Genomic DNA, 18,353 nt, shown 5'->3' with positions numbered 1-18,353 from the left:
ATAGCTGCGGCTCTGTGTGTAACGATCGAATAAAATTTTGACTTGGGGCTAGGCCGCGGCCAACGATGTACTGTATATAGTGTAACACGACCACCTTTAACTCTAAACTTTTATGTTAAAGGTGGCCGTGGCCGTGGACTAAACACTAAACAGTCCAATTCCCAAGGAATAGGAAAGTGTTAATCCGCCGGTGCGGTGTAATATAATTTTAATATACCGATGAAGCAATTGCAATAACTTTTTTATATTTGTGTTTCGCTGTTTGGGAGCTAGAACTATACCGTTTATAAATTATTTTAATTATTGGAATAAAACATTGTACCAAAAATCCCTATTAAATTCGATAGGAACGCTGAAAAAACGCAGGAACTACTTTTCATGAGCCCAAAATAAATTCCTAAAAGGCTCATCGGCGCCACTTTCCTGTTTGAATTTGGTTTGGAGTAGTGTAAACTGTTCGGTTCACCTGACGACACCTATAAGTGTCTTGACAAATCTAAATCTTCTTGATAAGGTAAAATACTACGCTTAATATTTCATTCATCAGTAATTAAATTCAATCATATTCTTTACTGTAGCATAATTAGTTAACTTAAAATGTGTATACCTAGAATACTTTGTTCTAGTAGTGCATACAGTAGGCCTAGGTTTAGCCAATGCAGCCTTTACCATTAGGCTGGCTAAGGAAAAGAGACATATTTATTTGCACGGAAGAAACTCGATAGTAATAATTATTTGTAGGCCTATTATTACTGACAAGTTTATCAACAATATAGCATAGCCTAATCTCATAGGCCTATGGTAGGCTATCATTAAGTTAGCTTTTCCATGACTTTTTAAGGCCAAAGATTTATGGCTTAGGCCTAGGCCTAAGTTTCAACTAGGCCTGTCTCCAACAGCCAATTGATCTAAGATCTAAGTACCAACCAATGGTTAGTGGTGGCTCCAGGGGGGTGATCTACAACCAACTTTAGAATAGTGATCATTCGAACATCCACACCGGCAACGTAGTTTTCATTTCCTGCAATAGTGGTTTTCTCCTCTCGGTAAGGAATGGACACTAGGCAACTTAGTCATAAGCTATTGCCAGTGATTCTTTCAAAATTAAAATTTCCCGACAGGGCCGTCCCTAGGGTTAGCGGCGCCCAGAGCAAATGTGGTCGTGGCGCCCCCTCCCCCCCAATAAAAGTCGCATTCGCATATTTTAACACTATATGTTACTACAAAGCTTGCCCCGGTTGCCCCCTCCCCCCTTCGGACGGCCCTGTTTCCAGGTCCTACACAACATTTTGGGCCTATGTTGTCTAAGTTACTAAAAGTTACTTGATTTTTAGTTGTTCGGTCTTTAAAATTTCTCGTAGGTTTTAGCGAATTTCTCTCTAGGGAAGTAGCTATTATTGTAGGTGGCACAGTAAAACCTAGGCCCTGGACCAATTTATTTTTCTCATTTTTGTGTCCCCAAAGGCTAAAAACACTATTCGTTTGAATTTATTAGATGTAGGCCTACCATATATAGACCTAAGTTTATATATACAGTCTGCAATAATTCGAGTAATTTTGGTGCGATTTCATGAAATTTAGGTTGAAGGTGCAGGGCGGGATAAACATGAAGGAGTTCGCGAACCAGCATGATCGGACCATGGGAATAGGGTTTAAACTTAATGGGGTGGAAATTGGTTTTTCCCATTTTTGACCCTCAAAACATAAAATTTCCACAATTCTCTCTAAACCATTTTAAAGATCATAAAAAAACAAATAATTTTGTAGGCCTACATTGAAGTGTTTTTGTGCTTTTGTTGATTAGACCCACAGAGACAATTCTAAAAATTATAAACTTAAGTTATAATTCCCATGTTATTCTCAACCCTTTCAGTGCTATGCAACGATATATCGTTGTTCGCGTTTCATCCAAAAAGAACTAAGCAACGGTATATTGTGCCGGCGTGACTTTCGATCATGTGAGTTAAAATGAGCATATCGGTTGACTCGGTTGTAGTTTCAAAACATCAATGGTTTCTTTCGATTCCTCATACGATCGAGGCCTAATACATCGTTCCTTAGCACTTTTGAGATGAAAAATTGTATTTTTACCGATTTTTTTCTCGCGCACTAGACCCCCGTGGCAAGCCTAGCACTTTTTGGACGAAATAAGTAAAATCTCTAGCACTTTTTGGAAAATTACAAAAACATAACTTATTCTAGCATCGAAAAGGTTAAGGAAATTAAGTAAACTGTGGTAGTTTGCTTGTTTATGGATACATGTTGATTAAATTTGGCAAATCTATTCATTTCACCTTATTCTTTAAAATTTAGTTGAAAAACATTTTATATACCTTCCCCGTAGCAGCAAACCTAACTTAACTTAAGTTAAGTACTCGTTAAATCTTATGTTATTTAAATGTGAGATAAATATGTGTTGTTTATGGTAATATTTTAGTATGAATCTAATTAGAGAAATTGAAATTCGCTTAGTCTGCAGGTTTGCTGTGGCGGGGGTATTTTCAGTTTGATATTGTGATTGGCTGGACATACTAGTAATAATAAGTTTATTTAATAATAATTGACAACTCAGTACAGCAGGGTAGGTAGCGGGTTGCTTACTCTTTTGTTGTTGTGTACGTTGGTACGGGTACGTACACAGTACAGTGGTACCTTGCAGGTAGTCGGTGTGGTAGCAGTAAGCTATGACTCTGCTACAGTAGCGGCCAAGTTGATTGTTTGTTAGCTGTAAGCGGGGAGAACTCGATTGGGGCATGCCCAATAGCACATTTAGTTATTGGTTTGCGTACATGAAATGTTACTATGGATGTGGAAAAATTAACTTAAGAAATAATAGATGAGCTTTCCATTAATTAGCCTTTCTGTTTCCAAGCCCATCCGGACCACCACAACCGTCACATTCTCAATCATTTGTTAGGATTCAAACATATGCTTTGATTCATATTTTATGCTCATCAAATTTGATCACAGATTTTTACAAAACGGTTAATTACTATTTAGAGTGGAGGGTGTTCTGTAGAACATAAGCTAGCAGAAGCAGAGATTGCTTTTGTATCACTTTGTGCTCTGACTACTATCTACAAAAGTTTCTTGTTTTGTAGATGATTAATGTTTAATGACATAGTAGTCATCAACAATATAGGTATTACTAATTTTATTCAGTAGACTCAAGGCCGAACTTAACTAGGGGTGGACAGGGCGAGTGCCCAGGGCCCTGAGAGTGACACAGTAGTTTTTCTCAATAATTTAAAAAATTAATTAGACTCTTACCGAATGGAATGGCCTAAGTTTATCTCGTTTTGCGTGGTTGAAAATTGCGATCGTGGGAAACTATAACATTTACCGGACGTTGCTGGGATCGCAAGATCATAACGAATTTTACCTCAGTTGAAACCTGACCGTGATCAGAGATGGCCGCAATCGCAAAAAATAGTCGCAGATTTTGAGATAACCGCAGGAGATTATAGTCGATGTTGCTGCAATTCTGGCATTTCCATGATCGCAAGTAATGATTATGGCTATTACCGTGATCACAGGAAATCATTATGAATCTCGCCAATATCGGAAAAAATAGTCACAAGAGTTGAAAAAATCACTGAAGACGATCGCGGATGATCTATCACAGGTATTGTAATGGTTGCAATATTCTATAACAGTTATTGCCGCAGTTATATGAAATAATCAAAGGGGTTCACATGATTGCTTGGAAGAAAACTGGATATTGCCGCTATCAGAAGACATCATATCTGTGATCGCGGGAAATCAACATGGATGTGGCTGCGATCCCGGGAAATCAATAATCAATAAATAATGATAATGGATATTGACACAATCAAGGGAAATCCTCAAATGTGTTGCCACAATTGTGGGAAATCCTCACAGATTTTGCGGAAATGTTAATATATGAGGATGTATGTAAAGATTTCATGCTTTACCTTCGACATCGCGAGAAATCCTAACAGTTGTTGCTGCGATCATGAGAAATCGTTAGGGATGTTGCCACACTTGTGGAATATTATCAAAAATGTTGCCGCGATTGAAAGATATGATAACCGATGTGGCTGCGATCGCAAGAAATCGACATAGAATTCGCCGAAGGGTTTTTAATGTACTAGCAGATGTAAAGAAGTATGTTAGTCTTATTTTGAGCGGCAACTTTTGTCCTGGAAGATTTGAATTTTGAGCCTGGAATTGCTTTGAATTTTATTTTGGTTGGACGCTGGACGCCCTGAAAAAGATCTTTTAATTGCTAGAAAAACATATCACGGTGGCAAGTGATGTTTATAGAGAAAAAAATAACTATGTTATAGACATTAATATAAAAAGTAGACTTGTTTTAACTCATATCATTGACTAGGGTCAAAGCTTATATGTTATAAACATGAATTCAGTCAGGTTTGTTCGTAAAATTATAGTAGATAGTTATAGAATAAAGTTAAGCTTTTACAGTGTATTCTGCTCTTATTTACCCCTACTGGACCTTAATGTTTTTTCACGTGTGTTTTCATTCAAGCCCAAAATCAAGTATGGATTATGGTGAAAAATAAATTTAAAATAATACATTATGATGCTATTATTTTATTTAAATTTTCACTTTAGTATTGCAAAAGAATTTGTAAGATACCTACTTATGTGGTATATCTAATTTTTATAAACACATTTACTACAAATTATAAAATCTTACATTGTAATTAATATTTTGACACTTAGAATATTTTATGTATAAAATTACTTCACAAAATGCAGCATATACTGATACTCTAAAATAGGTTTAAATATTATTTCACACTTAAATTGCTTAATTAAAATCAGTGTACATGTAAGACACATTTTATTGTGTAAACATATGTTCATAGTGGGGGCCCCATTAACCATTTTGCCCGGGGCCCCTGAAGTCTTAAGTCCGAGCCTGAGTAGGCTACCATTAGTTTTGTTTATGACCAGGCCAAGGATTTATGGCATACGTTTAAACTAAACTTCGACAACAGCCAATTGATCTAACATCTATGTACCAATCAATAGTCAGTGGCGGCTCCAAAAAAACATATCACAACCCTTTATATAACATATCTCTCACTGCGAACAATGAATAAACCTATACGAAAAAGAGATCAAATTATTTCAATTATTAACAACTCATTAACTGATTTAAGTTGTAACTTGTGATTTCCATTAGATTTACATAAGAGATCAGCTGATTTACTAATAATATTAGTTTGTAGTTTGTTATGAAGCAGGCCCCCAGGTAATAATAAGTTTATTTAATTTACAAAATTATAAAGTAGAATACGTGAAAACAAGGTGAAAAAAGTCCCGGGACAGTTAAATAATTCAAAAAGTATTAAAGATTGTGCTTAAAAACTTGGTACACAGTTACTGGGCATTAAAATCATTTTAAGACATTCAATCAACGATACACTACCTATTGGGATGGCCCCTAGGAGTCAGAAGAAAAGATAAGGGATAAGAATGTATTTATTTCCAAAATTACAAATCAGAGATTACAATCGTGGCTTAAAACAAATGTACAAAGGGGAAAACCCCCACAATGACTGTACATCTGCCTGTGGGAAGAGTCTTCTTTGTCGCTCACCACTTCACGGACAAAGTAACAAGATAAAAAAATAATTAAAATAAAAAGACGTTAAATTTTTTTGCCATATCGTTGGTAAGAAAAGACTAAATTGAACATGAACAATTACTGTAGAATGAGTTGAACAAGTCTATAATACAGGGTGTTTTTAAAAGAATGCCGGGATTTCAAACGGTCGTTGCTCGGGGACTATTCAAGATATTTAAACGTCAAATTGAAGGGAAAAGAGTAAAGTTTTTTCATTCTTTCATACAATTCAGAATGATTTAATAAAGTTCAGATTTTCATCAATCTTATATGAGCGTAAAACTGGCAAAGTCTGTCCTCTTAGGGCGATCGGCGGGTTTATCTGATGTCTTAACTGAATCTTTTTCGGCACAAAGACTCTACTTTTATAGATAACATCATAAAGTGGCCAATTTAGGTTTGTTCAACTGAAGACTTTGTCGTACAATCAATTTTTTCGGGCTTCTGGCGCAGAATTGTCGGAATTCTCCGACTATGTCATTGCTTGTTTTTAGCCGGCCAGGTGAATGTCTTTTCAAAACACTTCGGTGCCACGAAATGCATTAAACCAGCTTAAAGTTTCTTCATCATCAAGTAGATTTCAATATAGTTTGTTTAATTTAGCAATGGATATAAGCTCTGCAAACTACAGATTACAATCTGTGCCTTCTGTTGCGCCGTAAACGTTGTACTAGCGACTGGCGGCCACAATAGCGGCCTATCGCCCCGCACCTGTTTTACGCTTACCAAGGTTTAAAGTTTCCTCCCTTGCTATACAGAAAACAAAACTTAATTACTTTAGCTTCAATATGACATATAAAACGTTTAGTTACCTTGAATAGTATCCATGCAATTAACATTTACAATCCCGGCATTCTTTTAAAAATACCCTGTATAATAAACTAAGAATACTTGAATGAGGGTGCCAGTACCGGTACTGAAATGGTTTTGGAATTGTTATCGACTTTCATTGAGTCATGTACTGGGATCTGATGAGCTCTACGGCGTCATCATCGCTCAGTCCGAGAAGCATAGGTTGGTATGCACATAAAATAAAAATAAAAGTTAAATACAGTGCCCCAAACCCAAACGCCAACAGACAGCTGAGTCAAAAATGACAGATGTTCAAAGATTGATTTAATTTGCAATGCAATGCCATTATACGCTACCTCCTCATAGTGGCACCTGCCAGAAGTTGGAAGAAAATTATAAACGTAAGCATAAGTCAATATGCACATCAGTGTTTCCACACGACCAAAAAAATAATCCCGCTTACTGGGTCGAAAAATCCCGTTTTATCCCGCTTTTAAATCGTTGAAAAATCCCGTTTTATCCCGCATGATTTTTTTTGTACAATTCCTAGCATTAAACTTTACGTATCATTTTTATAAGTTGTTTAAACATCACTATTATATTTTGCTACAGTATTTAAACAATTTGAGTTAGTTTTTCTCTAAAATTGAGTAGAAAAAAAATTAAAATAGTCGTCACAGCCGAAAATCCCGTTTTATCCCGCATCCCGTTTTAATCCGGCTCAAGGTCTAAAAATCCCGTTTTCGGGATAATAATCCCGCGAATGGAAACACTGATGCACATCAAATTAAAGGTCTATATTAGTAGAATACAATGCCGCATTTGGGGAAATAAGATATATCTCCTCTCTATTTAGCCACTTTTAAAATGTACAACCTTTGAGTTATTACCAACTTATTATGTTAACACAACTGAATCCTTCGCCACTACCCAAGGAGCACAAATTGTTTAACCAAAGTTGGGAAATGGTGGTCGGAAATTTCTAACGCCTTGCCAACGTTGGCCCAACAGGAACTTGTATTCGTTAGCCCTACAAAGGAAAGAATCGTTGGGCCTTTGTTGGATTTAAGTATAAAACATTCTAAAAAACATTTTAATAATAATTGACTTATTTAATAAGAAAATAAATGATATAGCAGTAGAACATAAGACGATTTTGGAGAAAATTGGATCCATAACAAATGTAGTCAGATGATGTTGTGATAGTCGTGATACTAGATACAGTGGCAGAACACCTGTTTAACATATAATAATGCAAATAATTTTTTAATTAAAATTCATTTACTTATTTGAGCAAATTTTTAATAGTTGAACAATTTAAAGGGAAATATTAATTAATTACAATAACATTACTAATGGTAATTAATTCATCTATATTCAAATATACTGGTATCCTCTCCAACTCATAGAAAAACAATTCAACTTGATGCATAACAGAGAATCATAGTACGGTATAAAAAAATATTTTAAGTATTGCGACCTTTGCAACTGTCGGCACCTCTTTGACCACTTGAAATCTTAAAATATCAACAATCACAGCAAGCTCAGAGGTAATGTAAGAATTTCATAAATGAAGGTAACAGGTTTGAGACCCATCTCAGGAAGATATTTTTTCAAGTTTTTTTCCTTCAACATTTATTTGTTTTACTTATCTGCATCTGTCCAAGTATTGAGTGAAGCTCATCCTGAACAAAATTAAAGCCTGCTCGTCCTTCCAAAATAGGAAATACAATCCTCGGCCTCGATCACTTTACCTAAAGCACTGGAACTCCTCTTACTTAAAGATTTAAAATAATCTTAATCTTTGTGGGAAGTGTTTGAACGTCTTAACTTCCTTGTGCTAACAGTATATTTGGCTAGAGGACTTTAAAAGTGAAGAAAATAAATGTGCAAGGGAATCTTAAAAACCAATTTTGCATTATGGAATAGTCTGATTGAAACTTTTGCTTTTGTTTCAAGTTAATTGTTAGTGATGGTGAATTGACGTTTGTCAGTCAAATGAGTGCAGATGTTTGGAATCATTTTAGTAAAAACTTAAAAGTAATTTTCATTCCAAGAATCTGAATTCAAGTGAAAACAGATTCCTGCGGTAACATGTTGAACAATGTCTGTAATGTTGATGCTGTTACCTGCAGGTTAGCAGTGCAGCTGTATTCATGGATGAGCAAGAGCCGCCAGTGGTAATCCTCACGGAGAAGATTATAGAAGGCAGGATCATCAAACGGTCAGAGCTTGAGGCGTTCGAAGCTTCACTTAATCTACAAGGGAATCCAGCTGGTGATGGTTAGTATCGTCTGTCGTCAAACTTGAATTTGGAGGGAAAGTAAGCTGTTACAATAATTATAGCGTCTAGTTTTTACTCTATAGCTGGGTTTCTCTGAAGCCCTGCTACAGACAGGTTAATCCTTATGAATTGCACACAAGACCTGAACGATATTGATTTGAACCACCCATTATGCATTGTGCTCTCTTCTTGCCAAAACGAACGCCTTGGCCACAAATTTGATCCAGTCTACTGCAAAGTTCTGGTTAATCAAAAGCTCTTACATAATCAAATAATTCATTCAGCCATTAAACACATTAAGACAATGGGTCAAGTCAAGACAAAAGTATTAACAAGTTACTGTAAACTTATTATAAGTTTTTACAATGCTAAAAATATTTTGCACAGGATAGCAGGAGTTGTCTAATAAGAACGATTTGATTCTCTGCTGGAACGGCTTTTTTGGTAGTGTTTTCAGGCTTATGATACGATAGGTTACGTACCTTTTTTATTCCGTCTCCAGTCCTAATACTGTATAGTCAAAGGGTGACTAGTTTCGGGTCAGAAATGACCCATTTTCAAACCCATTTTCATCAAATTGATTGGTCCAAAAATCCGACAGAAGTCTTCGTTATGAGGTACAAACACATGTCGATACATAAAGTTCACATATTTTCGACACTAAGCACATTTAATGAAAGTAGCCGGCTACATTTTTATAAGAGACACACTGACGCAGGTAGCACGGCGGACACGACGGAACTAACTGGAGTCAAAAGGATATGAGAGATCGCACAATTTGACTGCAGTGATGCCCTGGCTTCAAAACTACTCATGACAACAGATATTAAGTGCTAAATGGCATCAAAAGTGCTTAATTTTTCCCTAAAGCTAATTTGGTCAGCTGTAAGGAGACCAATTCTCTCCGAGTAACCATAGAGCTGCATATTAATTACGTTTTAAACAGTAGTGTTAAGCTTACTTTCAGGTTGCAGCACATTTTTAGGTAGGCCTACTGCTAACAGTAATAGTATTTTTGTTATTGTTGAGTTACACTTGCTTAGATATATGGTTATTTGAAATATAGATAGAGATATGGATTATTTGAAAATTAATAGAGTTCAGCTAGCTTACCTGAGAAAATTGAACTTCTTTCGAGAGTAGATTGAAGTAAAAATACATCTCTTCTTATTAAAATCCATCAATTGAATACATTTGACAATTATGTAAAAGACTTTGTCCCAGAGTCAAGTTTACCCAGCTGCCACTGATTACACACAGAACTGTATTTCTGTTAACATTAAGGGCGATATCCAACTCTAATCTGGGGCCCTATTTTTGAAATGGTTGACTGTTGAGTCACTCACTTTCCTATCGTTTTGTATTTTTCAAACGATTACTTATCCAACCAAAACTACTCACCACCAATCGAGCTACCATCGAGCTGTCTAGTGGACGGTTGACTGCACTTTCTTCTTCCTCTTTTGGAAAAAAATGCTCTTTTTGAGTCAACGCCATTGTTATTGATTTAATTTACTAATTGCGATTTGCAACTAGAGGTTATGTATTTGTTGTCAATGTCGTAGCAACCAATACTTTATGCAATTGTTTTCTGTAATTGCATTTTTATTTTATTTAGGTACTGTGTCAATACTAGACTATCAAATCAAGGGGTTTTATCCTTATATGTTTGCAATACTTTGAAATAGACTAGGCCTACAAATTAATTGAACTTATTATAAGATAAAGATAAAGAGCTGACATCAGTTTACCTCGGTTTCTCGAAATATTGCAGATTGAGATTAGCTGAGAAATGCATTCACAATTTAGATTGAGAGGTTAAATCGAAGATTGCAAGTCGCTCTGCACTGTGATTGGTTCAAAATGATGTCATCTGTATTTCGTGCGATGTTGCCGCTTACATTTCCAAACGAGTCACTCAACTAGTGATTACCAACTCACTTCTCAACTGTTGGATTTCAAAAATACCAAATCCTGTTGTTGGTTGAGTTATTGACGATTGACTCAACAATCGTCCATTTCAAAACTAGGGCCACAGGTGTGAATGTGATAAAGGTTTCCTATATTTTTTATTAATGTAAATCATTTTATGAGGAAAGGAAAAATCTTGCTAATATTTCTTATTAGCATATCTTATTAGGGGGTATGCCTATAGGCCTAACCACCCTGAGGGTTCATGAAGATTGACTCTCCAACTCCCTTCTATCTTTGCTTATTTCTGATCACCTTCTGGTATTAGCCACCTTATCTTACACCACCTTGTGGAATCTGTGTACCATGTTCAAGTTGTTCCTTCTCTATCATGACTCTGTTCAGGTTCTCAGAGCCGTCACTTTGATGTAGATTTTTCGTCACTCACTTTCCAACTTCTAGAAATCATTAGGAAATAGTTTCATTTCCAAGTCATCTTGGTATTGAGCATCAGCACATTAACTATTCAGTACGGTAATAAAGGCATTATTTGTGTAAAGCTCTAAATGTATTGCTCAAGTTTTTAAGGCCCTGATTGTTTCTAGGACCCTCAATTGAGAACAAAGGGGTGGTAGAACACAACCTGCAGTGTGTCAGTAAGCTCTACAAAAGCATTAAGTTTGAGGAGCTTGGTGAATTGTTAGAGGTACCCCCGGCCAGAGCAGTGAATGTTGCATCCCAGATGATCTCAGAGGGCAAAATGAAAGGCTCTATCGACCAGGTTGGCGGGGTTCTTCACTTTGAAGGTAGGTTTACAATTGTTGTCAATTCCATATCGTAAAAATTTATAAACCTCAACATTGACTACCCTCCCCAACTCATGTTACCACTTAAAATAGCTATTGAAGGAGTGAAATAATTTAAATAATTATATTTATGTAAAATGGGACATAATTGTGTGAATCCATTAAAGAGGTCCTTAAGAGTGCTTGGAGCCTAGACATTACACAGCTTATAAAACAATTAAAAAAGTAGGAAGACAATCTCTAATCTCACAGTACACTATATATTTAAATTACAATCACTGGTATTTGAACAAATATTTTGAGATGGTAAATAACTCTTCAGCGGCTGTTTGAAATTAACAAAATTAACATTGCTCTAATGGTGGGCAAATCCAAGGTGGCCACTAGCCTCCACAGACTCTTTAAGCTAAACATATCCTCCAGGTGATTACTAAAATGACAAATTCGGTGGTTACCTGTGATCGCACAGCTGCGTCAGCTGTCACACACAAATCAAGCAACCCTTTGGAAGTCATATTTAGGTCACTGATAACAACGTCAAAGTAAGTGTCAGTGCCTTTTTAAATACTGCTTGAGAATAAAGTCTTTGCCCTTCAAGAAACTGTATATGAGACTTTGAGCGTAATGCAAGGGGTGAAATTCCTATAGACATGTTAAACACAACAATAATAATAACAATCTTTTATTGTCGTAAAACAATTAGCGTTGACAAAGTCGAATACAATACAGTCAGGGACTGACATAGTCAACATGAAATGAAATATGGGGTTTACAAAGAATATAATGGATGAGAATACTATTTATAACTACAGAGTAACTAAATATAACAGTATCTTTTTTTTAATTTGTTCGCTTTACTTAAATTTATACAATGCATACCAAAAAATTCTTTAAGAGAACAAAAGGGATTGTCCAAAAGCCAATTTGTAGAATTTAGTTTTAAAAGTATTTTCATGATATTTTGGTATTAGCTTGTTGTATATTTTTAATGAAATTAAAATAGCCTATGGCTTTTATGAGTTTTAGACAAGCTAAACAATGGTAACAACTGTTTTCTAGTATTATGAATATGAGAATTTTGTTTGAGTTGGGATTTTTTAGGATATATAATACAGCAGGGCCGGTTCTAGGAATTTTTCAGAAATAAGCGAACACCCGAATCACCGCCACTTAGAATCCCCCCCCACCACCCCACCATCAACATTACTTAACTCTATTTGTGAATTGTTTCCCAAAGATTTTGGGAAGAACTTTTTTATAAGTTTAGGTTAGAAGAATACTTGCAATAAAAGACTGTTTATTATTCCCAGGAATTTAACATTTTTACACTTTTACTCATCGTATAAACTTTAGCAAAACCAAGGCTACACTAAAAAAACAGGCCGTAATGCTCGTCAAGGATGACGTCACGATAGAAGACGGCAATGACGTAATGTTTGCCGTTTGTGATCAGCTGCTTGTTTTAATCTTTCCTTGGAAAATAAATAAATAAATACCTACGTCATTGCCGTCTTCTATCGTGACGTCCTGCTTGACTAGCATCACGGCCTAAGTTAACAATTTATTTCTAAATGTGAAAACAATTTTTACGCCACACTACACTATTTTGACGAACTTCCCACACAAGGATTTAGTCCAGAAAACAGCTGTTTGCCGCCAGCTTAATCAAATGGGGTTTCATTGCGTACCCACTGTACTGTAATGAGTTTTACCGGACACCAATCAGCTGATTACACTGTATTTGGGTGACAATGAGTGGTTATAAACAAAAACACAACCTCTCTTAAAGGTTATGACTAGTGATTTTTAGTCCTTTAGTTGGTGGTAATATGTAAGGATTTGTACAGATTTAGTAGTATGGCGTAAACTATCGTACGTAACTTGTCCAAAATGTGTTAACCGGACTCGTATGGTAATCCCGTACTCCATCGTCTCGCACGGGAACGACCACACTCGTCCGCTAAACACTTATTTTCAGGACTAGTAACGTAATATACTATTACAGGATAACTTGGATACGATATAAGTTAAAGCCTATTACAATGAAAAACAGGTGTAGATAGATGACAAGAGAAGAAATTTTAATTGAACACATTAAACATGAAGAAAACATGAAAAACCAAATTTATTACCTTGACAAAAAGAATACCTACAAAATTATTAATTTGAACAGTTCAAAAGCTCTTAGCAGTTAAAAATTAATTTTCCTAGCTTTGATCTTGGCAAATTCTTTAATTGCAGAGTTGGTATCAATCTGGTTCAGAACCTCAGAATGTGGTTCGGAACATGAGTCATGAAATGAAACCCACAGGCGCCGCGCTGTAGTACGCTGCCGACTGCCGAGCGTCAGCTCACTACAAATCGAAACTACAAATGGCATCAAGTCCTTAAGTTGTAGTGCTGTACAAATATACGCATTTTTCATATGCTGTTGGTACAAACAGAATAAATGCCTTTTTTGTGGTGCTTTGAATACTTGAACTCTGAGCGAAAATAAACAAAATTACGTTGTTCACTAAAAAAAATTGTTCAGTTGGCGCCACGGCGCCAATTTTTCGTGGCACCATATGCGGCCGCTTAGTTCGCGTATGGGTTAAACCGGCCCTGTAATACAGAGTCAAATACATAAATGTTAATTACTGATGGAATTTGTAGCTGAATGAATGGGAGGGACTTAAAGTGTTTCGGTAGGGGTGCACAAGACATTATTCTAACTAACTTATTTTGTAAGATTAAAATTTCCTCTATCCTACTGCAATTGCCGTAAAATATAATATTGTATCTGAAAATAGATTGAAATACCCCCACCGCAGTAAACCTGCAGACTAAGTGAATGTCAACTTGTCTTATTATATATTTACTAAAATATTTCCATAAATAAGACACATTTATTCCCAGTTTAAAGAACATTAGATTTAACGAGTGCTTAGGTTTGCTGCTATGGGGAAGGTAATCAGTGTTTTTTGACCAAACGTCAATAGTATAGAAAGAAATAAATAAATTTGCCAAATTTTATCAAAATATATCCAAAAACAACTACAACAGTTTTCATTTTCTCCATAAGAATAACATGGAAATTTTAAATTTGCACTTCTTTGAATTTTCACCGTAACTATTAGGCATACAACAATGCTTCAATATACTAAATTATTTCTTTTTTAAGCTCAACAAAATGGTTAGAAAAGAAATTCAAAAGTTTAATTTTTTGAGGGGCAAAAATGGGGAAAACCCATTTTTACCCCATAAAATCCCCCATAATCCCCCGTTCTCGTGGTCTGATCATGCTGGTTCGCAAACTCGTTCAAATAAATGTAGGTTTATGCGTCTATACCAAATTTCATCAAAATCGGATAATTTTTGTTTGAGTTATCGTGCTAACGGACATACAGGGTGTCCCGGAACTCTCTACCAATATTTTAGGGCATTGCTCCTGGGTAAGAAACATAACAAAATATCATATTTAAACTGTCCGGAAGTCCTTAGTTACTCACACAGCCGCCATTTTATTTTTTTCAGTTATAAATTTTTTTCTAAAGAATGGTTAAACATACGAAATGGAAACTTTGCACACATTTATGACAACTAAACAAAGCTACCAAAAAATTATCACGATTATTCAAATTCATAAAACAAAATGGCGGCCATTTAAAATTTTTGTAAAATCAATGGTTTTTGAGTTATTTAAGAAAGAAAATTTTAAATGGCCGCCATTTTGTTTTATGAATTTGAAAAATCGTCATAATTCGTTTGTAGCTTTGTCTAGTTGTCATAAATGTTTGTACAAAGTTTCCATTTCGTATGTTTAACCATTCTTTAGAAAAAAATGTATAACTGAAAAAAACAAAATGGCGGCTGTGTGAGTAACTAAGGACTTCCGGACAATTTAAATATGATATTTAGGTACGTTTCTTACCCAGGATCAATGCCCAAAAATATTGGTAGAGAGTTCCGGGACACCCTGTATATATTTGAATTTGAACGGATGGTGTTTTCGGCCTCTGGGGACCTCAAAACAAAAAGTAAATCGGTCCCGGGTCCAGGTCTTACCATGAGACCTACAGTAATAGCTTATACCCTATATGGGAAATTCACTAAAAAGAAAAATAGGCTGTTTTAATATAATTTTAGTCCGTACAATGTGAGAAATATTTTATTTTAAAGCTTAGAATTTATGCAGTTGATAAGAAATTTAACATTTTCTACATACCCATACAACATATTTAATTCTCACAGTCTAAGGCTAAAAAACAATTCTTTGAGTTTTATCTTCATTTAAGAGGAAGCCATAAGATTCATACCAAATAGAGGCTTCATTAATTGAGTTTTGAGCTAAATCTTGAAGTGGTTTAAGATCAGGATTAATATTTTAAAATGTTGTATCATCTGCATATAAGAAAGTTTTTATAGTTATACATTCTGGGAGGTCGTTAATACAGATTAAAAACGACAGAGGACCTAGAACAGACACCTGAGGAATGCCATATTTCATTTTTAATTCCTGGGACCATTCTCTATCAATACAGACTGTTTGTGTTCTATTGTTGAGGTACGATTTGAAAAAAGAGAGTGGAGTTCCATTGAAACAGTAAAAACTTAATTTCATTTTCATCATTAGGTCATCATGGTCCTCACAATCGAAAGCCTTATTTAGGTCGCAGAAATTGGCCTGAGCAAGTGACTTCCTCTCAAAGACAATTAGGACCTTAATCAATTTGTCTATGGTGTCAAATCTACACTTGCACTTAGTAAACAAATTGTCAAACACTTAAAAAGTTGTTTCTTTCAAAAAAAGAATTCAGCTGATCAAAAACCATGACTTCAAACTACTTTGATATTACAGGAATTATTGATATTGGGCAATAACTTTCCGGAATGTCTTTTTTACCTTTAAAAAAAAGGAGAGACTCTGGTGACCTTTAATTCATCTGGAATGACACCTTCAAGGGGACAGAGATTAAAGCAGTTAGAGGTTCAACAGATTACTAATAATATGTTTAACGAAACTGTTAGACATACGATAAAAATCATTACTGCTAGAGGAGTTTAGTTGTGTCAAAAAGAGATGTGTCAAAATCATTCTTTCTTGACTAATTCCGTTTGTGTGGGTGATTTCAGCTGGGGAGACAATGCAAGCAGGGGACCACGGCATGGAGAAGGTCGAGGAGAATATCTCCAACGCTGAGCCTGAGCGGACTGCCGAAGCTATGGAAGTAGAAGAAGAAGACCAGGAGTAGTTCAGTAACCTGACCTCAACCGACTCACAGTTTCCTTGCTGTGTTATAACAAATAAATTGACTTAATTTTTGTTTATTAATTTTTTTTTTTATCTTAATGGGGTGTTGGCAAGTTGTAGAAGTGATCATAAGATCGAATACACAACTATCTTCATTCCGATTTGTTGAAACGTCTGTTCAAAAAGAACACGTTGAGTGTTATGGAATGTTAACATTTTTGCTAAATTGGAAAATTGGTTGTATCACAAGGTACAGAGGAAACACGCTTATAAGAGGACTGTTTGCTTTCAGCTGTAGTATTTTGTGCTAAAAAAAAAAACTTGTGACAGGCAAGGAAGAGCTCAAGCAGTGATCATTGGGCATGGGGTCTTCCTCTACCGTGAGCGTTGTAGTACATGATGGCGAGGGCTTTTGGAGTTTACCCTAGACACCAACGACACCACTTAGTCCCAGACACCACTTAGGTGTAACATTGAATGTTTCCTCTATACCTTACATCTCTGTGGTTGTATTTAAAATTGGCAATATTGGTAAAATATAATACCATGAATATTTTTCCAAGGCATAACTTTGAATGTAAATATTACTTGACTTTGAGTTTAGAACCATAATGACAGTATTTTTATTTATAAAAGAGGTTGAGTTAAACAGGGCAATCAAACACATTTTTGAAAAGGTTTACGAATGTACTAAGGTGCTTCATCTGACTGGATGGATTGTTGTACACTCCAGGGTTTTGAGATCATCACTTAGTTAAAAGTCATCGTGATCTCAGGTACATCCAGGGTGCACACCGACTCAGATTTTCGTCACGTGGTTAATCTGAGTCAGATATTTTGTTGGTGGCCACAATGGAAGCAGGAAATACGCCTCCGGTACTACTCGGTTAGCAAAGAAGCAAGTCAGTCGTAGTTATGGAATTGACAGATGAGGAATTAACATGTAAAATTATTGAGCGTCTGAAACTGTTGTGAAGCCAGTGAAAAATGGGGTTCATATTATATATCTCTTTTCCCATAGCTAGAAATGATAGAGCAATGTTCTTTCTATATTGTTAAACGGAGCCCGAAACTCACTATTAAAATTGAATATTGTATTGTAAGAAACTGGTGTAACCTACATAAACAAAGAATTTTTCCTGAAGAGCGTTTAGTGTTAACCCTAAAAGTAAGGATACAAAATTTAATATTCTACTATAAAAACAAAATTTATGTAATTAAATAGCATTCATACGAATATTATCTGAATCGGAATCTGAAACCAGAACGAAGAATGAAGAAGCAGGTGCCTGCACACGGGCTCGGCAACCGGCAGCCACTATGGCCACTTCCATTTGAATGCAAGTGCCATTCCTGCCGCCGAGAATCGGAATCAGAATCTGAATCGGCGTGCACTCTGGAAGTACCATTAGGGACCGATTCCTCATGCTCCCTCCACCTTCAATATTCCTCAGCAAATATTTGGCTTATTATGTGTGACATTTCCTTTGCCCAATAAGTGGTTTAAAATAAGGAAATTTGAGAATAGGTTGCCAAAAAGTTTTATGGAAACACACATAAAATGTGTTACATGTTTTTATGTAACACTGTTTGTGAGCCACAACTATGCCAAAATGTTAGATACCATACAGAGTACAGATAACCCCTCATTATATGATTCATTCTAGGATTGCATGAACATAAGAATGTGTCGAGTCCAAAAGTCAA

At 35.7% G+C, this 18,353-nt stretch overlaps 1 protein-coding gene across 1 annotated transcript; it reads left to right on the top strand.

Annotated features, from left to right (window-relative positions):
• Positions 1–391: 391 nt before the first annotated feature.
• Positions 392–16,705, top strand: LOC128997725 (COP9 signalosome complex subunit 4-like). The gene is made up of 4 exons (XM_054423368.1): positions 392–514; positions 8,548–8,695; positions 11,213–11,413; positions 16,529–16,705. Exons 2-4 carry the CDS (start codon positions 8,569–8,571, stop codon positions 16,645–16,647), a joined length of 447 nt encoding a protein of 148 aa, XP_054279343.1. The 5' UTR covers positions 392–514; positions 8,548–8,568; the 3' UTR covers positions 16,648–16,705.
• The last annotated feature ends 1,648 nt before the right edge of the window (positions 16,706–18,353 follow it).

The sequence above is a fragment of the Macrosteles quadrilineatus genome, unplaced genomic scaffold (assembly GCF_028750875.1).
Source record: "Macrosteles quadrilineatus isolate MER2022 unplaced genomic scaffold, UCM_ALF_1.0 Scaffold_7__1_contigs__length_78375512, whole genome shotgun sequence".
In the NCBI taxonomy this organism is placed as follows: Eukaryota; Metazoa; Arthropoda; class Insecta; order Hemiptera; family Cicadellidae; genus Macrosteles; species Macrosteles quadrilineatus.
The sequence above is the reverse complement of the archived record's forward strand: the minus strand, read 5'-3'. Positions and strand labels throughout refer to the sequence as shown.